The sequence below is a fragment of the Neovison vison genome, chromosome 3 (assembly GCF_020171115.1).
Source record: "Neovison vison isolate M4711 chromosome 3, ASM_NN_V1, whole genome shotgun sequence".
Classification (NCBI taxonomy): domain Eukaryota; kingdom Metazoa; phylum Chordata; class Mammalia; order Carnivora; family Mustelidae; genus Neogale; species Neogale vison.
The window spans coordinates 134,125,161-134,149,741 of NC_058093.1; the positions used below are offsets into that span (position 1 = coordinate 134,125,161).

The 24,581-nt window shown below is 34.2% G+C and overlaps 1 protein-coding gene across 2 annotated transcripts in view; it reads left to right on the forward strand.

The window, feature by feature from the left end:
* CDH19 (cadherin 19) overlaps window positions 1-24,581 on the forward strand; it is a 111,732-nt gene that overhangs the window by 60,372 nt on the left and 26,779 nt on the right. For both annotated transcript variants that reach the window (XM_044242838.1, XM_044242837.1), the window contains exons 6-9: window positions 5,689-5,870; window positions 6,632-6,885; window positions 11,067-11,188; window positions 21,336-21,457. In XM_044242838.1, coding sequence (XP_044098773.1) covers window positions 5,689-5,870; window positions 6,632-6,885; window positions 11,067-11,188; window positions 21,336-21,457 — 680 coding nt within the window. The remainder of the gene's footprint in view (window positions 1-5,688; window positions 5,871-6,631; window positions 6,886-11,066; window positions 11,189-21,335; window positions 21,458-24,581) is intronic.

Below are 24,581 nucleotides of genomic sequence, written 5' to 3' on the forward strand. Positions count from 1 at the left end.
ATTTGTATTCAATATATTAAAACTAAAAACAGAAATAAACACAATTCACCTGTTTTTGTGTTCACCTATGATTTATATATATGAAAAAATCATATATAATATTTCACATATAAGAGGGATCATACCGTCTTTTTCTTTTTCTGACTTATTTCACTTAGCATAATGCCCTTGAGGTCCATCCATGTTGTTGCAAATAACAAGATTTCATTCTTTTCTATGGCTAAGTAATATTTGTGTGTGTGTGTGTATCATCATTTCTCTATCCATTCATGCACTAACAGACACTTACGTTGTTTCCGTATGTTGGCTATTGTGAATAATAATGCAATGAACATGTGAGTGCGGATATGTTTTCTAATAGGTGTTTTTATTTTCTTTGGTTGAATACCCAGAAGTGGAATTGCTGGATCATAAGGTAGTTCTGTATTTAATTTTTCAAAACCCCACCACACTGCTCTCTCCATAGTGGCTGCACCAATTTATGTTCCCACTAACAGTGCACAGGGTTCCCTTTTCTGCATGTCCTCACCAACACTTGTTCTTTCTGGTCTTTTGAATAATAGCTGTTCTAACAGGTGTGAGGTAATATTTCATTGTGGTTTTGATTTGCATTTCCCCGATGATAAATGATATAGAGCATTTTCTCATGTACCCGTTAGCCATCTGTATGCCTTTTTTGGAAAAATGTCTATTCAGATCTTATGTCAATTATTAATATTATTCTTAGATATTGAGTTCCATGAGGTCCTATATATTTTGGATATTAGTCCATTATCAGATATATGGTTTGCAAATATTTCTTCCCATTCAGTAAGTTGCCTTTTCATTCTTTTGATGGTTTCCTTTGCTGTGCAGAAGCTTTTTAGTTTGATATAGTCCACTCATTTTTTCTTTTGTTGCTTTTATTTTTGGTGTCAGATTAAAAAGATCATCACCAAGATCTAGGTCAAGGAGCTTACTCCCTGTGTTTTCTTCTAAGAGTTTTATGGCTTCAGGTGTTAGTTCAAGTTTTTAATCCGTTTGAGTGAATTTTTGTGTATGATGTAAGATAATAGTTCTGTTGCATTATTTTGCATTTCGTTGACCATTTTTTTCAACAGCACTTATTAAAGAAGCTGACATTTCCTATTGCATATTTTTGGCTCCTCTGTCATAAATTAATTGACTATATATGTGTGGGTATCTTTCTCTTTTGTAGCATGAATAGGCCCCAACTGCTCTCATAATTTAAGATATAATACAAGTTAAATCACTTGATGAGCTTCAGAAGGAATTTCTTATGAAATTCTTAGGAGAAATTGTTTTTTTCTTAGGACTCCCTCCCCCACCAGAGGATTGTCTTAGCTACAGAAATATATTTACAAGCAATTTTAGAAATCATGAGCAATTATCATGATAGGAGGACTATATAAGCGTGTATCAAAGAGAAAAGTGGATCTCTCTCTCTGTTTTTCTCTCTCACTCTCTCTCTCTCTCTCTCTCTCTCACACACACACACACACACACACATCTCTGAGTGATACAGACAAGATTCAGTTCAGCTTATTTGTGCCAGAACCAAAGTTATCAGATCTTTTTGACTTTTCAAAAAATATTAGAAATCTGGATGTTTATTTCTGTGCTATTGTCAAATTTAAATTTTTTCAGTTTAATGTGATCATTTTTTAAAAATAAAAATTGTATATATCTAAGGTATACAACATGATGTTTTGCTATCATATACGTTGTGAAATCATTACTACAGTCAAACTAAGTACGTCAGCCATCTCCTCACACTGTTACTTGGGAGGCTGGTGGTGAGAACGCTGAGACGTTCTCAGAAAATTCCCCGAACGATGTCGGATTATGAACTCGAGTCACCACGCCGTACACTAGATTTCTAAACTTTTATTCATCCTACATCATTGCTCCTTTGTACCATTTGAGCCGTATTTCCTCATTTCTTTATGAGTCAATGAAACAGCTCCTCTTTGGATGGAATTTAGGCAACAAAGCAGCAGTTTGTGACCTTCATCCCCAGGGTATTAAATGCATTATATACGTGACGATCTCTACAGAGTGTGTGTCCTAGAGACAAGAAGATGATGTGTAATTAAATCTGAAATACCCAGGATTTCATAAAATGACTGCCATATAATAAATGTAGAAAAATAGTAGGTGAATATATTGAATAACTCTAGTCTATGTTTTATTCAGATGGATGTGAAATAATAATTGAGGACTCTCAGGGGCAGTACCCCCAAGATATGTTTGTTGACACAAAAATTCCTTGCAGCTTCTGCTACCATCCTTATTCCTTTTAATTTTTTCCAACTTTAACATTGTTTTATATATATATATAAACTTCAGTGTGCATATATAATTTATAACAATGTGTGAATATAATATATAACCATATACCTACGAACATTGATAAACAATCTATAATTATAAATAACAATGTATACATATGTATATATTGATATATATATCTGAATACATTAGAATATTTAAAATACTTTCTAAAATTCTTATAGCTACCCAGACCCCACACGTAAGATGAGAGCATTTCTACTTTCAAATCTGAGTGTGGATGAACATGATTCTAGCACCATCAAGTTGCCTCACTGTTTAAAATAGTTCTATTTATGTCCCACACCATAATCATGTGAAAATGTGTGAATTGACTGTTCTTCCAGAACAGAAGCATGCTGACCTCCTTACTCTTGTTCCAACTACTTTCCCTTTTATAATCCCACTGTCATCCTCTCGTGTTAAATATTTAATGCGTATCTCCTCCGATACGCACCCCTCCCCGCACCTTACAGTCAACGGTTCTCCACTCTGCCTGCTAATCACTATTAACATTCAAACATTCAAACGTCTTGTTTTCATCTTAAAAACAAAATAAAATACATTATTGACTCCACTTCCTCATCTAGCTAGTCATGCTTTCTTCTTTTCTTTTAGAGAAAAGAATTTTTACAGTGTTGTCGAACTCATCAACCTGCTCACAGTCTTTGAAAATCTCTGGAGCCCACTCCAGTTTGGTTTTTGCACACTCCTTGACCAAACTGATCTGGCCCGTTCTATCATGCGCGGCGAAATCCAGTCAATGCTCTGTCCTAATATAGTGTGATTTTTCAGCAGGATCTGACAGGATTACTCTATTCTTATGTACTTTATCTTCTATCTCACTGGTCACTTTTTAATAGTCTTCCTTGCTTTGTCTTCACCTCTGCATACTGTAAAGTCTGGTGTATTTCTGCTCTCAGGCCTTAGAACCTCATTTCTCTTCCTTTTGCCTTCACTCTGATGTTCTCATCTGGCCACAAGACTTGAAATGCCATCTCTGTGCTGACAACTCCCGGATATATACCTCCAGGATGAACCTCTCTAATGAAGCCCACACGTGGCTATCCAACTGTCTACTCGGTGTCTTCATTAAATGTCACATACATTTAAACTTGACGTATATTTGAGTTCCTGATCATGCCTGACTCCTCCTCTAAAGCTCTTCTTTTTACAGTGTTTCCCATCTCAATGACTGTCAAATCCAGGTTTCACATTGCTGAGGACAAAATCTCACCCATTCAGTGCAAATTCAGTCCATTCTAACAATCTGATTTGGATTACTCTGGGTTAAATCTAGGTCAATTCTGATTTCTAACTCAGACTGAAGTGATGATCAATTCTGCACAATTCCTGCTAGTCCCTGATTTTCAGTATTCTGTGCACACACACACACATGCACCCGCACACACACACAATCTCTCCTGATAATAGACACCTACTTCGTTTAAAGATTTTGAAGTCAGCTTCCCCTCTGTTCTTTCTCTCATATCCAAAACTCAATCCTCTGCGGTTCCTGTTGGCGCTACCTTTTAAAAATATCCATAATCTGAACATTTCTCACCAATTTTATTTGCAACCTTGGATCATGCTGCCTCTTAATTTGTCTCCACTATTGCCATAGGCTCCCATCTAGTCTCTCTGCTTCTGCCTTTATTCTCTGGTCTCCTTCCAACACGATTTTAATGATCTTACTAAAATGCAGATCAGATCAGATCACTTAAATGTCTACCATGTCACTCAGAGAAAAAAGTCACAGGCCTTAATATAACTTCCATTGTCCTAAATAATTTGCCATCATTCAGTCCTTTTCCATTACCTCTTGGAGTTACATACTCTCATTCTACCCCTTCTTCATGGACAAACCAACACCAGGCAATTGACCTACTCTCTGTCACTGGAAAACTTCAGCCCCTGGTTTTGTGGACTTTTGGCTTGCTCTTCCTAAAATCCTATTTTCTCAAGTATACATTTTCCCACAATGAAAAAAAAAAAAAAAACAAAAAAAAACCTTGAAACAGAGTTAAGCTGTTACTTCCTGAAAAATAATAAAAATATTTAGAACTTTTAAGTAACATTTCTCCCATGTTAAAAAGAAAGGACATCTCTCACAAGGCAGTCTGTGAGGTAACTTGCTATATTTTAAGAAAATAAATAATCTCTTTAAGGAAAATTTTTATTATGTGCTCCTTTTTAAAATTCTATGAAGTTTCTTTTCTTTTTTTTTTTTAATATTTTATTTATTTGAGAGAGAAAGTATGGGTGCGAGAGCATGAGTGGGGGGAGGGGCAGAGGCAGAGGGAGGAGCAGGCCCTCCCTAGTCAGGGAACCCCACCTGGAGTCCCAGGACCCTAAGATCAGACCTGACCCACATTCAAATGCTGAAACTAAATGAGCCATCCAGGCCGCCAAATTCCATTCTTTAGAATATTGATATATATGATTATTCCCACATTTTTTTTAAATATTTTATTTATTTCAGAGAAAGAGAGAGGGGGGTGAGGGACAGAAGGATAAGCAGACTCCCTGCTGAGCAAGGAGCCTGATGTGGGGATCAGTCCCAGGACTCTGAGATCATGACTGGATCAGAAGGCAGACAATTAACCCACTGAGCCACCCAGGTGCCCCGTCCCACATTTTAACATAAACCACAAATAATAATTTACAAATGGCTAACTCTTTATCAGTTTTAGGCAAGTTACTTCTGAAAAATGAAGGAAGCAGAGCTCGTTTATTTTTATTTACATCGATGTATTTCAGATATAACTTCCATTGTTTTCACGTGACCAAAACAGTAGGGTCATCTGACTCCATCATGGTTTTCCTACTTTGTTCACTCACTAACTCCTGTGGATCCTCATTTCCATTATGGCTCCTGCACTCAGCTCAGAATCTAAAAATCAAACTGTTACACTTAAAACTCACTTATTTGCTTTATTCTCTCTCCTCTCTAATCCACATTTACGTTTACTAGTAACTTTAGATTTAAGAGATTGCTTAAGTGAAATTGAAAATTATTTTATCAAATTTAATTGGGATGGTTGCAGTATATAATAAATAAATCCAAAAATATCAACAAAGTATACATATGAATAAAAATTTGGAAATTATATTTATTGGTGCTAAGACTCACTAAGTTATATTTGAGAGACATTAATAGATGCTTAGGTAGGATATTAGGGAAATACAATATACCGATTACAAAAATAAAGAAGTAATAGATACTGATTTAGAAGAAGTAACTGGTAGAAGGTAAGACTGTGGGTTTTCCCATAGTCCACAAAAAAAAAGGTGCTAAAATTGGGAATTTCTTATGTTTATTATTTACGTGAAATATCTTGAATTTTGTTTTTAAAGGTTTATACCGCTTCACTGTTTCTGAATCGGCACCTGCTGGGACTTCAATAGGAAAAATCATGGCATATGATAATGACATTGGAGAGAATGCAGAAATGGATTACAGCATTGAAGATGATTCACAAACATTTGACATAATTACTAATAATAAGACGCAAGAAGGAATAGTTATATTAAAAAAGGTAGATATATTTCCGATATTTACTTTGCAGAAGAATACAAAATCAAATCAGAAATGCATATAATTATTTTGTTTAGCCGGTTAGTTATTGCTTCATTAAGTAATTGAAATGAGAACCTGTGATTTATGATTTAGGAAGCAGAGGAACTTAGAGATTAGACAGAATTATTACAGAGTCTCAAATTATTTGTAGAACAGTTTTTTTTATTGTTTTTAAAGATTTTTAGAGGACGTTTTGGAAAGATTTTTTTTTTAATAGAGTCTTTTTTTAAAAAATATTTTATTTATTTGACAGACAGAGATCACAAGTAGGTAGAAAGAGAGAGGGGGAAGCAGGCTCCCCACTGAGCAGAGAACCTGACACGGGGCTTGATCCCAGGACCCTGGGATCATGACCTGAGCAGAAGGCAGTGGCTTAACCCACTGAGCCACCCAGGCACCCGGAAAGATCTTAAATAAAAAGAAATTAATTCTCAATTCCATAGGATATTAATGCCAAGAGAAGTATAATTTTAATCCTAAAAAAAAATGTAGTTACGATTCCAAAACATTTTATAACAGAAATAAATAACAACACACTTAACAGGGATTTGCTCTGCAGCTGCTTAATGATAATATCAGAGGGATCCAACCAAGTACATAAGAAGGGAAACCTGACTGAAAAGCGACTGAGACTTAATAACCCAAACTTTTTTTTTTTTCTAAAGAGTGCCTTAGGTTACTAAAGCCATTTCTTCTTCTGTACATTGTATTTCTTTGTAGAGGGTGGATTTTGAGCACCAGAACCAATATCGTTTTAGAGCAAATGTTAAAAACCGCCACGTTGATGAGAAGCTCATGGAATACCATGTTGAAGCTTCCACCACTTTCATTAGGGTCCAGGTGGAAGATGAAGATGAACCTCCTGTTTTCCTGGTCCCATATTACCTGTTTGAAATCTTCGAAGAAAGCCCTCATGGATCATTTGTAGGCATGGTGTCTGCCATAGATCCAGATCAGAGGAAATCACCCATCAGGTATGTTTGGAAGCCCAGCTTCGTATTATTAAATGAGTGAATACAAATTCGCCTGAAAATATAATTTCATAGAAGTGTAATAAGATAAATCTGTATTCCTCTATATGGTACTTACTAAATTTGCAACAACTTAAACCAGTTAAAACAGGAAACTCGCTATTGATAAAGTTGTAGTGAAATAAGCAATTGCTGTTGTAAGAGAAATAGGCAATTGCCAGCCAAAATTCAGTGAAATCAACTCTACTAATTTGGGGTAAGTAGTGAGGGAAAAGAAACCATTGATTACGCCAAGTCAGAAGCAAAGTTGACTAAAATGTGGTGAAGCTCACCAAAATTAAATACTACTTAATAGTCAAAAATTGAGAAAGCTTTCACACGATACCACTTAACTAATAGAAATGAAGTAAGTTCAGTCAGCTAGAAATAAGTAAGCTTCTGTGTTGCAATTAAACAATACTTATCCTTTATTAATCTAATTCATTATTTTTAGGTACTATATTTTCTTTTTTTTTCCAGTATTTGACTGTAGACCTGGTGAGACATAAAAACAAAACCTGCCAAATGTTTCCTTCCACCTCTTTCCCTTACTCTCCTATTCTCCACACTTCACAGTTCCGAGAATTTTACTAACTTCCATGTATTTATTAAGATGATGGCTATTGCTTTGCACTTTGTACAGGCAATGATACAAAGAAGCTTCTTCACATTTTTGAGACAGAAGAATGATCCCACCTTTCCAATGTGACTCCTAATCATAAAACACTGCCTTCTCATATGTAGATGTAGTTATATTTGGTAATAGTATTTCTCATAATGAATGTAAGTACACGTGTGGTATTATATGCATATAATTATAATCCAGTAAATGAATTATTTAGATTTTTTAAACTAGTATATCTATTCATCTGTGTATTGTTCTTTTGAGAATACTAAAGAATACATAATTCTAAAAAAATGCTTTAAGGATTAAGATGTTTATTATATTATCATTTATAACAATTAAGTGTTAGAAACAATTTAAATATCTAGTCATAGTGGTATAATGACGGTCATAGATAATCAATGCTGGACAGTGATACCTATGAACATAGCTAAAAATATGGTGTGGTTTAAAAAAATACAAAATTACGTGACTTGTAAGTTTACTGTAAGTAAAATATTTCCTCTCTATGAGTCAAATAAGTGAGCCACACCCAAATATTAACTGGGGTTATGTGTTTTATATTATCAATATTAGTGGTTACTTACTTTCCTTTCCTTCGTTATTTTTTAAAAAGATTTTATTTATTAGGGAGAGAGAGAGCACAGACTGGGGTAGGAGGAAGGGCGGAAGGAGAGGGAGTGGGAGAAGCAGGCTCCCCAGTGAGGAAGGAGCCTGATTTGGGGCCCAATCTCAGGACCCTGGGATCATTACCTGAGTAGAAGGCAGATGATTAACTGAGCCACCCAGGCGCACCCTACTTTATTTTCTACCAAGAATATTTTAGCTAACAATTTTTACATTTATACTGAAATTAATTAGTTAAAATGTTTTGTTAGTGCTTATCAAAACAATATTTTTTAATGTCTTTAATGAACATTGTTTCATTTAGAGTTGCCTTTTCATTAAGACTGCTTTTCATACATTTTTTAGGATGAAAATAGCTCTTGAACATATTCTAGTAGGTACACCCGCCCCAGGTTTTTTTGTTTGTTTTTGTTTTGGAAGCAAAAGATCTAAAAAAAAATGTTTGAAATCAAATGCTAAATGACTTCAATTTGAGTTTTAATGTGGTGCATCTTCCTTAATACTCGTTACATGGCAAAACATATGGAAACCAAAGGAAATTAAAGGGCATTTTACTTTGCCTTCAGGGATATTCCCTGTTTGGGGGAAATAAATTAGCACATAGTAAACAAATTACCTTATACATAATTCAGATAACTCACATTACTTAGTTTTTCCTTCCATGTAATAACTATCTGGTATTTCTCTGAAGTGTGGAGATTCTCAGGCTGAGTTTCAGCGAAGTCTTCAGTGAGATAAACCAGCTTAACAAATTATTCTTGCCATTGATGTCACTGTTAAGTGCAGAAAAGCATGAGAAAATATGCTTTGGTATGAATTATAAACTTTGTGGTAAATGTTTAAGAAAAATGGGGTGCAGGTATGAAGAAAGAATGTGATAATTAGACCTGAAATTGATCAATCTTTAGCAAAACAACCAAAGGAGGAAAAAAGAATGGACAAAAATTAACATTATCAGAAATGAAGGAAGGAACATAAATTTTAATACACATACACATTAAACAATATTATAGGGAAATACTATGAACGACTCCAAGCCAATGAATTCAGACCAATTCCTTGAAATTCTGTCAAGGAAACTACCAACATTCCTATAAAAAGATAAATAACCTGAGTAGTCATGTGTGTGAGAAACCGGGAGAGCTTTGTGGGTGTTCAAGAATGTCAGGAGTGTTCTCCTGTGGAAGAGGCTGTCTTTAAACATCTTTCATCTGTGTTCTAATGGAAGCACTTAAAAATCCTTGAAACACCCAGTGGATCTGCAGCCTGCTTGGAAAAATCCAGCTTTTGTAAATGGGCTGGCTTTTATGCGTCTCAGTTGCTTTGTCTGTGAAGTGGGAACAGTCCTTGTGTAGAGGCACACGAGGATTAAGAACAAGAGGCACAGGCGTCTGGAGAAGCATGAGTGTAGAACCTTTGTTTATCATTCAGGCAAGAGCTGTTGGCAAAAGGAAACAGTGCCACAGTCACTTCGTATTCATTCAGCATTCTGTAGGAATGAAGAGTTCCATGAAAAGGAATTCGACAATGAACCAAACATCAAAACTTCACATTTTAAGCTTTTTAGCTCAAACTCTTTCTAAAATGTGTTGCACACTTCTTTCCTAATGGGGCATATTGACTGTTACTTAAAATGTTACTGATGATGAAGTCATGATTTTTAAAAACTTTTATTTGAAAATTATGTCAGACATTTGATTGGCTTTCTTTGGAATGGTTTATTATAGCAACAGAATATTCTAGATGTTCAATACAAAATATTAACTGTTAAACTATTATTGCTCTCTGTCAACAAATCTCTTAAGTAGGAAATGTGACCATTTGTGGATATGTCAGTAAACTGCTTATAAAGTTTTAAAATGGAGTAGAGGTAAAACTAAATTCCTTAAAGGTTAATTCTCTGCAATTTCTATTTTAATTCTCCCCTAAACACCAGTCTACAAATCAGTGTGATATTTTTAGAGACCTGTCAATTCAAGATTAAAATATTCTCATCTCTTGCCACATAATTATGGCAGACTCATTGATGTCTCATCAAAGTCTTCAGGAATATACGTGCAATGGGAAGTCATCATTGAACCCAAGTTATTACTCTTCTTTAATTTTTATTATTAATCATTTGCAAGCAGATAAGACATGCTGAGTACTTCAAAGGCTCCTTTCATTGTGGAGTTTGAGATCATTTTCCAGGCTTTTGCATGAGGGAATTCTATTATCTGTCTTCTTTCCATGAATGCTCTAACAGCATAGTCCATCTAATATCATTACTTTCAGGGGATGCACACACACACACACACACATCTCATTTTTATCAAATATTATCAAAGCGTTTTCTTTAAACAAACAAAATCACACATTTCTCATATATCAGCAATCAGGTAATTATAGTATAACGCACAGATTTAGCAGCATTGATATGGTCTAGGAAAGAGACTCAGCAGTTTAGGGTGAGGATATGCTTTGTGTTGCTTCAAAGGGGAAAAAAAAAAGTTAACAGGCAGTAATTTTTACCACTAGTTATTTGTACTTCTCTTAATTTTGCAAAGGACATCATACCATTTCTTTTTAGCTAAATCATTCGCTCACTCAAATTTTGTTTTGGGATTGAGAATGAATTACATGTGTTTAGATTTGGCATGCATCAGTTTAAATCTGAGACCATTTTCGTGTAGTTTTTTTTTTCTTTTTCATCCTTACTGAGTTGAATCTTAAATATACGCATGTACCTTTCAAAAAAAATGTTCAGCATTACATTTGCTATATGCATTACATTTGCTATATTTAATTTGTCTAATTGCCTCTAAAAGGTTTTACATGTCAAAATTATACAGATAAAATAATAAAATTAAGTGAAACTTTTTTTTTCTGTGTGTGTGTGTGTGTGTGTGTGCAGGTATTCTATGACCAGAAGCAAAGTGTTCAGTATTGATGACAATGGCACAATCGTCACAACTAACCCTCTTGATCGAGAGATTAGTGCTTGGTACAACCTAAGTATTACAGCCACAGAAAAATGTAAGTACTCATTTAGGACCACACATTGGTTCAGCATATATTTAAACCATTCAGTAATCTCCAAACGTAGGTGAAGAATCTAGCTTAAATTTGTTGGAATTGGAGTTAAATGATATATATGTCAATTCATATATGTGTATTTTATTTTATTTAAACCAATGTTGGTTCATTCCTATTATAGCTTATTTATACACTTACCACTAAATATTTTAAGACTTTTTATTATGACAAATTAAACATAAATTTTGCAAGATATATTTAACTGAGATATATTTAACAGATATTAATGGGTTCTCATTTAAGTTATGATTTTAATGAAAAAAGAAAGTCCTATATACATTACCTCCCCCCAAAAAATTGACCCTTAAAAATATATATAAGTAGAAAGAAATTATAATACTTATTTCATAGGAATCTGTCCCTTAGAGAAATTTTTTTTAATTTAGAGAAATGTTTAATTAATGTTATGCATTCTTTTACTGCCATCCAAGGAATAGTAAACATAATGGTGAGAATTAAAATTTTAAATTTAAAGTAATTTAAAATTGACTAGTAATATCATACCATTTAACTATAATCAGTTTAGACTGACTGTATTAGTTCACGAAAGGACTATTCTAGAAATAAAACACAGAATGCCTGTGCCTTGTTCTATTTCTGGAACAACTTGTTAACTATAATCTTGGACATTAGGGACAGGATAACACTCCAGCACAGCCTTTTAAAACTTTAGGCACTTAAAAATAATCACATTTCAATGAAATTATGGGAAAGAATATGAAGGATTCAAACAACAAATATTCATTGGTAAATCACAGTCAGACATTTTCAAATTAAGCTAATAGTGGAAGCTGTGCTAATGATCACTTCTTCAGTAATCAGTGGGGACCAGTTATTGTGTGTTTTTATTTTCATTTTTATTTTTTGATTTTGGTTTTCATTTCAGATAGGGAGGTGATTCCATTTTCAGGTTGTAAAAAGTAGATAAAATCATCCTAATTTACTACTTGGATAGTGTCTCCAAAATTATCAATCAATTTGGTATTAAGTCAACCATGTTAATTAATTTGATCTCAAAAGAATAGGTATAACAGTATAAAAGCTTATCAGGATCATCCCCTTTATTTAACTGATAGTTATTATAGTTCAGTAGATAATTAAATTTGTGAATGTGAAGTGTTCCAGAATGCATCCTTTATAACTGATTTTGTGTAAATTTTAATAATCTTGTTTACTTTTCTGGCTTTTTTTTAAAAACCTTTATACATATATCTTATTCCTTAGTATTGAGTGGTAGCTGGGGATATGGTAGACTGGAAAGCATCTCTTGCATATATTTTTTTGTCATGCCTTGAATAACTCTTTGGAAACACGGCAGGAGGCCTAAGTCTGGGTTTGAATTTTCCATTTAACTTAACAACAAAGACTGAGGAGCACTGTTACAGGGAATAACCGTCTGCTGCAACAGAAGAAATGCCAAGGCTCTTGGTGTCAGAAAACACAAAGATGCTTATTCTAAAAGCAAGAAGCTTTTATTCATTGGGTTTTCTGAGAACAAATTATTTATAATATCACTATTTACAAAACTGTTGAGAGAAAGGAATTCGAATCAGTTCAAGGGAAGGGTGGACATCTTTGAAAATGTGTTTCTCTATAAAATGGTTTTTCAGCTATTACAAAAGCATGTTTAATAAATTCATATAAACATTTTATATTCATTTTATATACATATGTAAGTTTACTTTATGTACAAGGGGTTTTTTTGGTAAGAATATATCATTCACTTTTTGTTAAATTAGAAAGACTACAATATGCATTATTAGGAAGCAAAATCTTTAAAATGTATTATGTGTATTCTGAGACCAAAAAAATCCTAATATTTTATGAATGAATACAAAAAAGGATGGATGATTGATTGATATAAAAAGTTTGTAAGATAAGCCAGTTATACCCAAATCCCATTAATTACATGATTACTTTTTATCGAAAAGATGTCATGGAGATCTCTGGAGAGACATTGTTTGAAGTACCTTTGTGTTGCCCCACCCTCTTTTTAATACAGTGGAGGTAAATGTAACATCACAAAATGAAATAAAAACAGTCACACAAATCTCTGGGTTGCAAGATAGCTGCTATCCCCCCAAATTATTGATTTGACATATGTATGTATATTTGCATATATACTACAAAATGTATTCTCTAATCAATTTAATTATCTCACTACATGCTGTGTTCAGAGGTGAAACCCAAAGATTCAGTGAGACTTGAGTTCTTACTAAACTGTTGCTCCTCATCAGTTTCACCTTAATAAGGAAAACAGTGGCTCCAAGTGTTCTCTGTAACGTGTTTATATATGTGAGTGGGTGTGCAAGCATATAGTATTCAGGAAATAGAACTGTTTCAATTCGTAGTTTACAATATTACTTATTACATAAGCTTGCACTAAAGACCATAGATATTATAATGATTTCTATATTAAGGAAAATAAAAATACAACGACGACAATAAAAACTGGGTACCTTTTGTGATTCACAAGGAAAAAAATTCTACCTTTGTCAATTCTTGTATGTTTAGGTATTTGTTTATAAAATACATATTTTATATGGTGTTGTGAGTATTGGTGAGTTTTGAGGAATTATAATTTATTAAATAGATACTTGTATTGCAAATAAATATATATATGGTTATAAAGGTATGCATCTGCATATATACATATATATACATATAATACATATATATATTCACTGTAATATTCTAGTAGCATTTTTATAGGTCTTAATAAAAATCTGAAGCAAACATTATTCCTGTTTCAGAGAAGATGAATCTGAAACTTACACAGTTTATTTGCTCAGCTCCTAAATAATGAAGCAAGAGATTGATCACAGTTATATCTGATTCTAAAGCCCGTCTTAATCCTATGCCATACTATGCCACAGTGTTTCTTACTGAGAATGTGAGAAATTACACTTGCTTTCTATTTTTACTCTTTTTTAAAATTTTTATTCCATTTTATTTTTTTCAGTGTTCCAATATTCATTGTTTATGCACCACACCCAGTGCTCTATGCAATATGTGCCCTTCATAATACCCACCACAGGCTTGCCAAACCCCCACTACCCTCCCCTCCAAAACCTCCGGTTTGTTTCTCAGAGTCCACAGTCTCTCATGGTTTGTCTCCCCCTCCAGTTTCCCCAACTCACTTCTCTTCTCCATCTCCAAATGTCTTCTGCATTATTCCTTATGCTCCACAAGGAAGTGAAACCATATGATAATTGACTCTCTCTGCTTGACTTATTTCACTCAGCATAATCTCTTCCAGTCCTGTCCATGTTGATACAAAAGTTGGGTATTCATCCTTCATGATGGAGGCATAATGTATATGGACCATATCTTCTTTATCCATTCATCTGCTGAAGGGCATCTTGGCTCTTTCCACAGTTTGGCAAATGTGGCCATTGCTGCTATGAACAATGGGGTACAGAAGGCCCTTCTTTTCACTACATCTGTATCTTTGGGGTAAATACCTAGTAGTGCAATTGTAGGGTCATAGGGTAGCTCTATTTTTAATTTCTTAAGGAATCTCCACACTGTTTTCCAAAGTGGCTGCACCAATTTGCATTCCCACCAGCAGTGTAAGAGGCTTCCCCTTTGTCCACATCCTCTCCAACACTTGTTGTTTACTGTCTTGTTAATTTTGGCCATTCTAATTGGTGTAAGATGGTATCTCAATGTGGTTTTGACTTGAATCTACCTGATGGTTAATGATGATGAACATTTTTTCATGTGTCTGTTAGCTGTTTGTATGTCTCTTTTGGAGAAGTGTCTATTCATGTCTTCTGCCCATTTTTTGACGTGATTATCTGTTTTTTGTGTGTGTTGTGTTTAAGGAGTTCTTTATAGATCTTGGATATCAGCCCTTTGTCTGTACTGTCATTTGCAAATATCTTCTCCCATTCCGTGGGTTGCCTCTTTGTTTTGTTGACTGTTTCCTTTGCAGTGCAGAAGCTTTTGATCTTGATGAAGTCCCAAAAGTTCATTTTCACTTTTGTTTCCTTTGCTTTTGGAGACATATCTTGAAAAAAGGTGCTGTGGCCGATGTCGAAGAGGTTACTGCCTATGTTCTCCTCTAGGATTCTGATAGATTCCTGCCTCATGTTGAGGTCTTTTCTCCATTTTGAGTTTATCTTTGTGTACGGTGTAAGACAATGGTAGAGTTTCATTCTTCTATACGTAGCTGCCCAGTTTTTCCAGCACCATTTATTGAAGAGACTGTCTTTTTTCCACTGTTTATTTTTTTCTGCTTTGTTGAAGATTATTTTACCATAGAGTTGAGGGTCCACATCTGGGCTCTCTACTCTGCTCCACTGGTCTATGTGTCTGTTGTTGTGTCAGTACCATACTATCTTGGTGATCACAGCTATGTAGTAAAGCTTGAAATCAGGCAATGTGATGCCCCCAGTTTTGTTTCTCTTTTTCAACATTTCCTTAGCAATTCCTGGTCTCTTCTGGTTCTATACAAATTTTAGGATTGTTTGTTCCAGCTCTTTGAAAAATGCTGGTGAACTTTTAATTGGGATGGCATTGGAAATATAGATGGCTCTAGGCAGTATAGACATTTTAACAATGTTTATTCTTCCAATCCATGAGCATGGAATGGTCTTCCATCTTTTTGTATCTTTTTCAATTTCTTTCATGAGTGTTCTGTAGTTCCTCTAGTACAGATCCTTTACCTTTTTGGTTGGGTTTATTCCCAGGCATCTTATGGTTCTTGTGCTGTAGTGAATGGAATAAGTTCTCTAATTTCCTTTCTATATTTTCATTGTTAGTATGTAAGAAAGCAACTGATTTCTATATATCGATTTTGTATCCTGCTACATTACTGACTTGCTATATGAGTTCTAGTAGTTTGAGGGTGGAGTATTTTGGGTTTTCCATATAAAGTATCATGTCATCCTCAGAAAAAGCATTTGACAAGTACAGCATCTGTTCCTGATTAAAATGATTCAAAGTATAGGGATAGAGGGAACATTCTTCAACTTCATAAAATCTGTCTATGAAAAACTCACAGTGAATATCATCCTCAGTGGGGAAAAACCGACAGCCTTGCTTTTGAGATCAGGAACATGACAAGGATGTCCACTCTCACCACTGTTGTTCAACATAGTACTAGAAGTCCTAGCAACAGCAATCAGACAACAAAAAGAAATAAAAGGTATTCACATTAGCAAAGAAGAAGTCAAACTCTCTTCTATTTTTAGTCTTAAAAAATAAGGTTTAATTACAAAGTTATTTTATTTAGTGACTCTTAAGGTTTAAATCAGTTCATGTTGTATGACCTCCTCAGGGCCAAACAGTTGATAATCTCTCTAAGTATGTTAGCTCAGTTCCCCTCTGATACATGTTCTGACTGTGCTCTGGGGTGAGCTCATGGCGTTCGCTGCTGTTGCTTCATCCATATTCACTTGTTGATGAAAGCACGTGTGGCAGGTGATGTTATAGTCATTGAAGAGGAGTTTGGGAGACGATTACTTTTTTTAATAGATTTTGAAGAACAGTGTCTTATTGTGCAAAACTATGTTAAAACCATGGGTTTTGGGGGTGCACATGGGTGGCTCAGTCGGTTAAGCATCTTACCTGTGATTTCGGCTCAGGTCATGATCTCATAGGTCATGGAATCGAGCCCTGACTGGAACTCACACTCAGTGGGGAGTTTGCTCAAAATTCTGTCCCTCTGCATCTCCCCCCACACATATGTGCACGCCCATGGTTGTGCACATGCATGCTCGCTCGCTCTCTCTCTCTCTAATAAATAAAAATCTTTAAAAAAGACTTTTTTAAAAATAAATTTTCTCTTGAAACATTAAAGTCAGAACATATTTTTATTATAATAATTGTTTTATATTGGAAGATAGCAAAATAAAACACATGTAAACATTTAGAAACAATAAGTTAGGGTTGCCTGGGTGGTATAGTCAGTTGAGTATCTGGCTCCAGGTTTTTGGCTCAGGTCATGATCTCTAGGTCCGGGAATCCAGCCCCGCATGGAGTTCCTCATTCAGCAGGGATTCTGCTGGAGATCTGTCTCTCTCACTCCCTCTGCCACCCACCGCTGGCCCGTGCTCACATGTGCGCTCTCTCATTCTCTCTCAAATAAATAAGTCTTTAAAATAATAATAATAACAATAATAATTTATAAATAAAAGAAGATTAAAAATGCAGTCAAGGAAAACAAACTTATAAATGCTATGAAAGGCACATGGAATATAAACTGAATACATTTATTTTACACAGAATTTAATACTTAGAAGTTAATCACTGTTTCAGAAATAAGTGATTAGAAATGTTATCAAGTACAAGAATTATACAGTTCATGCTGTTATTCTCCTGGCATTTTAAATCAGTTTCCTTAGAATAAAAAATAATACTTTTAGATAAAAAATGATATTCCCACTGTTATTTTTATTATAAAGCTGAAAAGTTACAGCATTGGGGATGAAATTCCAAAGTAAAATATAATTAGATAAACATTTTCAGAAAGCTACAAAATTAGTGTATATTTAACTCAACTTTGAAGACTTTTTGAATTTTTTGTTTCATGTTAAGAAAAATTTGTTTGAGGAAACTTTTGAAATACCAAGTAACCAATTTTCATGTACTTTTCCTCTCTTTGAAATTTTTTTCTTGTTCCACATCATTGAACTCATTTTAGAACAGTTTTGGAGAAAATATTTGTATGTGCCAATTTCTTATTAATGTGGTGTCAATATCAAAAATAATTGTTTGAGAAATGCCTGGGTGGCTCAGTTGGTTAAGCATCTGACTCTAGATTTTGGGTCAGGTCATGATCCCAGGTTGTGGAATGGAGCCCCAAGGTGGGCTTCATGCTCAGCAGCAAGTCTGCTTGAGTATCTCTTCTTCTGCCCCTCTCCTGGCTCACGCTCTCTCTTTCTCTCTCCCTAAACTAAACAAACGAATCTTTAAAAAAAAAATTTTTTTGACCATAGAAGTTTCAATTCTTTTTTTTTAATAACTTGTGTGTGAAATAATTTTTCTCCTTTACTTAAGCAAAAAGTTTATCTGTGAGTATATGCTTAAGCCATAAAATATATGAGCCTTAATTTTTGAATAATTCTATCTTGTAATCTCTGGAAATTGCTGTATCTTAATGTTTTATTTATCTATTTTTATCCTGAGCGTAACACAATAGAGAAGAGTCTCAAGATGATAATCTTACTATAAGTCTTAAGATGATAAAACCTAAGACCTAGATTTTTTGGTATGTAATAAACCTTGCAAATTATAATTTTTAATTAATTGGAAATTATAATTTCTGTCATAATTGCAACTGTTATTTGTTGGAAAAATAGTTACAAACAAGATCATCCCATCCCAGAAAACAACTCCATAATAGTGGAATAGAGAGAAAACAGTTTTATAATTGAAAAGCATTCAAGCAGAATTTGATGGTGCATTACAGCAACTGCTGCGATTTCGAAGTAAGAAAGAAATTTCACCCTATTGTAGAATCAAGCGTCATGTTCTCAACATAACCCAGTACTAGCCTTCAAGCAGGAAGACTTCACACTGTGTGTCGCACATAGTTCACTCTATGTTTACTAGGTAGATGACATGACCATCTGTTTTTACTAACTGGCTTTATCCAAAGGAAAACTAAATTTCTCAGACCTTTATGACAAGAGGTGGTTTTGAGTGTCAGTCAAAGGCTTTGCTGAAATGAGGCTCCAACAGAAATTAGGAGAAAAGAGTGTTATTTTCCTTGATAATTATATTTCATAGAGTTGGCTTCCATACTTGAGAAAGACAAGCCTGTGTTGTGAAGTTGGCAAGACATTTGTTCAGCTTTTAAAGGGTTTACTTACATTGAAAAGAGAGAGAGAGAGAGAGAGAGAAATATAACTTAAATTACAAGTTTTCTAAGTAAATGCTTTAAGAAGAGGAAAGAGGGAAAATCTTTTCCTTGCTTTCAAAAGGGAGAATTAAGCCTTTTTTTTTAATGTATTTGCCATACAAATTACAATTGCAAATATAATGCTTTTGCAATAACATAAGAAGAGGATATTATAAATAAAGACATTAAAACAACAAAGAAACCTTCTTCTCACTCTTTAATTGTATGTACCTTCCCACAGCATTTTTTGAAATAAAAAGTTAAGCCGCTGCCTTCAGCTCAGGTCATGATCTCAGGGTCCTGGGATCGAGTCCCGCATCGGGCTCTCTGCTCGGCAGGGAGCCTGCTTCTCTCTCTCTCTCTGCCTGCCTCTGCATCTACTTGTGATTTCGCTCTGTCAAATAAATAAATAAAATCTTTAAAAAAAAATCATTTAAAATAATGATACGCAAATACACAATAGCAGAAACTTGCTTTATCATTTCGAAAAATGTCATGTATTATCACTGCTGATTAGTAGATATATAAAATAATAATATTTAACATTTATTGCTTATGTATATCCTAAGTAATCTTATAAATGCTTTATATGTTTTAATTAATTTAATCTTTATAACAGATCTTATAAGGTTATTTACTCATATCTTTTCCAATTTGCAGAGAGGCAGCTGAGACAGTGGTTAAGCATTTTTGTCAAATTGAGGATCAAGATTAAAATTATTTTTAAAGCTTACTGTATTCATATGTTTATTACATTAGCTCATTCATTTTTAATAAGCACACACAGTTTCACAGTGAGATTGTAATTTATTTCTCATTTCCCTTTTGATATGCATTTGGGTTATTTTCAGTTATTTGAGATGAAAAAAAATTCTGGAATACATAAGTTGGATCACATACTCTTTGAATATACTAGTGTTTTGGACTGTAGCATAGATTTCCCAAAGGAATTCTGGGGTCAAAGAGAAGTGTAGCTTATCTCTTACCATCTACTGCCAGATTAAGTTCCAGAAAAGATTTACATCCCTACTATTTCTCAGTGCTCCACAATCACTGTGCTCCCCTGTATTTAATACGGAACCCACAGACTAAGTCATCATTACCTGCCCTTCTGTGAGCCAGAGTGTGTGTGAATATTATGAAAGAATATTATGAAAGAGCAGATGGGGACGGTTTTGCCTCCTGATACCTTTGACAATGTGTGAAGCCCATTTTGATGGTCACAACCATCAAGTTCCTGGAAGGGATTCTGCTAAGCACTGTACAGTGCAGAGGAGAGCCCCTTGAAACAAAGAATTATCTAGTCCAAAATATCAGTAGTGACGAAGTTGAAAAACTGGCGTGGATCATTTGAATTTTCTCATCCATGAATTTCTAGTTTGTGATTATTTCCCCAAATTGCTTTTTTTTTTTTCATATCAACTGTCAGAATTTGTAAATTAGAGCTATTAAAATTGCATCTTCTGATGCAAACATTTTTCCAGTTCGCTGGTATCTTCTTGTTTTTGTGGCTTTTTTTATTTGTTTTTTTGGGGTGGGGGTGGGCCGAGGACAGCATTTTAAAATGTATTTAACCATATCTTCCCATTCCTTCATAGTTTCTGTATTTCTTGGCTCACAAGAAAATCCTCCCAACTAAATGTATACATAAAGCTTTACCTGGATTTGTCTATTCTATTTTAAAATTTATCTAGATCCTTATTCTCTGTTTTTGTTTTTAAAAATTGTACCAAACAGTGCCATTGTTAAGAGCACTTGTTGCTGGCTTCTTAAACTGCCCTTTCTACTTCAGCTATGACCTTAGACCAGCCATTTGTCTGTAATTTGTGGAACTAAATTCACAGTGTTTTTATCAGTAAAGTTAGGGAGAGTGGTAATTCATTAGTAAATGGATTAAATGCATTAATATACGTATATTCAGCAGTTGCTGGATTTTAGGAGGATGTCCGTAAACCTGACCATCTTTTTCATTACTTTTCCTCATCAGCTCTATCTATAGTCTCTGGCAAGGAAAAGGCACTTGGTAGGTATTGGCTGAGTTGAATGTGTCGAGAACATTTTTTCCTAGGCTGTATTCTTGATAAATATGATTGATATAGAGGTTCTGTGCTCAGGTAGCCTTTATTCAAGGAAATTAGAAATATGCCACCCAGTGTCTACTGCAATCTTCATGACCTTCTTCCCCCCTAAAGATAGCATTAACATTCTTTATTTTCATTCTGCTTATTTAATTTGCAGACAATGTGCAACAGACCTCTGCAGTTCCTGTGTATGTGCAAGTTCTTAATATTAATGATCATGCTCCTGAGTTCTCTGAATACTATGACACATATGTTTGTGAAAATGCAGGCTCCGGTCAGGTAAGGACCTACAATAAATTGCTAATGTCTAAACATTGCCATATATTATATTTAGTAACTTTTGCTACCATCCCTCCCATTTTGAAACGAGAAAAATAATCTTCTTTTACCTATATCAATGACTGCTTTTATGTTGTGAGCTCTGTATAGTTAAATGTCTTTTTAAAAAAATAAAATGTAAGCTTCAAGCTTTCTACTTTCAAATTCCTCAGATGTTTGAAAAATCTGCTAACACTGGGGATTCACAGTGAATCGTTTATCTTTGTCAATACAATAAAGAAAAGTCCTTTTTTGGGTAATTCTATAGAATAGGTAATCATATTTCAATTACTTTTTATATTTTTATTCATCACGGCATAAAGAAACATGATACATAAACATAAACATGAAGAGAAGGAGCTGGAATTCTTTGTGTAGCTAATAACTACTGTACCAGACACCTCAACACAAAAGAAACCAATGTCACATGAGTTACTAGATATGTAAAGAATAGAGAGCAGACTTATTTAGAAACACACCAGCATTACTTCACTTAATTTTTTCCTTTCTTTCTTCCTTCCTTCCTTCCCTCCCTTCCCTCTTCCTTCCTGCCTTCTTTTCTCTTTCCTTCTCGTCTTTCTTCATTTATTTTCACTTCACTATTTGTTTCACACATTTTCTCTTGTGGAACTCACTTTTTTCATCTGCAAAATGTAAAGCTTAAAGTAGATGGTTCTTTGTTTTCAGTTCCAGTAAATGAAAATTTTTCTTAGGCATCATTTGAAATCATAGAAGCCTATTCAATGTCATAAAACATTTTTAAAGATATACAGACAGGTTTCAGAATACTGAATGTGAGTATGTATGTATGTATATATGTATATATAGAAATATATATTTACTATGAAATAAATTATTCTCGATAGATTTGAATTTTTCAGTGAAGCTAGGTGAAAACAATTCAGATTTCACAAAAATGGAACTTTTAATTTTCTGCCAGTAAATAGTAGTAGCCAACATTTTGCTTCATTTTCAAACACTTAATATGGTAAGAAATAGGCATTTTTTTAATTTGCTTTTTTTTAATTTTTTAAAATGTTATTAACATATAATATATTATTTGCTTCAGCAGCCCAGGTCTGTGAATTACCGTACAGGTTTGTGAATTGTCTTACGCATTTCACAGCACTCTCCATAGCACATACTGTCTGCAGTGTCCATCACCCAGCCACCCTCTCCCTACCCCCCACCCCCAGCAACCCTCAGTTTTGTGAGATTAAGAGTCTCTTATGGTTTGTCTCCCTCCCCTATCCCATCTTGTTTCATTTTTTCCTTCCCTTCCCCTACAACCCCTGACCCTGCCTCTCAAATTCCTCATATCAGAGAGATCATATGATAATTGTCTTCCTCTGATTGACTTAGGAAATAGACATATTTTAAGAATGACTCATACATGAATCACCATGGATTATTCAATTGTAACATAACGGGGATGATTAGTAGCTCTTAAAATGTCTTGTGAAATTGATTTGGCTATATGTATTTTAGAATACATAGTATTCTAGAAATAATTCTGAAATACTGCCTATAAGCATTTCCTAAGTTTAAAATAATAATAAAATTATAATAAATATACAAATGAATTTAAACTTAAGCTACTTAATTTGAATTGGTAGGACCCAGGGTTTTTGATAAAGTAAAATGTCAATATAAAACTTTCAGAGACTCTCACCATGCAACACTTCCCCCAGATCCAAAATCGAACTAATATAGAAACCTATGGACAGACTATATGGTGCAAAGGAATCCCTAAAACAGAATGCAGATGACCTGCTACCCACGACTCCTGTAGAAACTGGCTTTAAACATTTCTTTGAACTTGGAATTATAAATAGCTGGTATATTTAGGAATTTAACATATCTGATGTTCTACAGTCCTCCGCTCTACCAACTGAGCTATCGAAGGCTCTGCTTAACATATCTGATGTTCTCAAACTTTTCAAACACATCTGTCTATCTGGACACATAATAAGCTTAAGATTAAAACAATTTTGGAAATAATTTATCTCACAATTTTCTAAATCTCTACATACTACATTTACATATTTAAGATGGCTTGTATTTTATAGTTACTGTAAGTACAATTACATTTTATAGTTATTAAAATTATATATGTCAAATTTAAATATTTTATATGCTTTACATAAACATGCATGTATTCACAGTACCCCCCTAATTAGACAACCTATTCCCAAACTTAAGAAAAAAGGCTTAATTTACTATACACTTATTTTTTTAAATGTCCCAGGTGGTAAATCTGCTTACCCAATAAAGTTGCAAGTTTGATGGTCTTATCTGGGCTGAGATGGACAGAAGATTCGGGAAGCAACACAGTTTATATAAGAGACTCGATACCAGTGCCCTCGCCCTATTTTGTAAACACTTCTCAGGATGAGGCTACCCAACACTATTGATCATATTGGAGTTTTTATTCTAACTCCTCCAGCTATTTATAACAACTCTAACTAATCATGTTTATAATAATCTTTTTCAACTTGTGCATCATGTGAAAAGATGGAAATCGACATTTCTAATAGGAACGAGCTCCTTTAACTGGTGATTACATTAGAGTCCACTCATATCCTTACTGTCTCAGTGGATCATTCATTCTTTTCACAGAATCTGGCTCACAGGCCAGAACTCAGAGGTCAGTGCATTTGTAATATTGTGGAATACTCCCTTTTTTGAGAATGAGATTTTTTTTTTCTACTTCTGCTCACTGACAGTGACACCGTGATCACAGGAGGCTTCAGGCATTAGGCAGAGATGAATTCACAGCAAAGGGCAGAGCAGACAAAACTTCCTACAGCACAGTTTTCTGACTTCAGTAATCAAACCTTCAATAGATTTTCCAATACCAGCACATAAAAGTACAAAACTCACTGGCCTGGTATTTATCACTCTCTTTGATTTGATTGCAATTGTATATGTGTATATATATACACACATTTCCTGTTCACACTCTGAATTGCTTGTCTTTCAAAATACAAATTACATTCTCTAGAGTTTGTTCATATTGACCCTTCTTCCTGAAATGCCCTTGTCAGTTCCTATTGGAATTTTAACTATACTGCAAAACTGAACT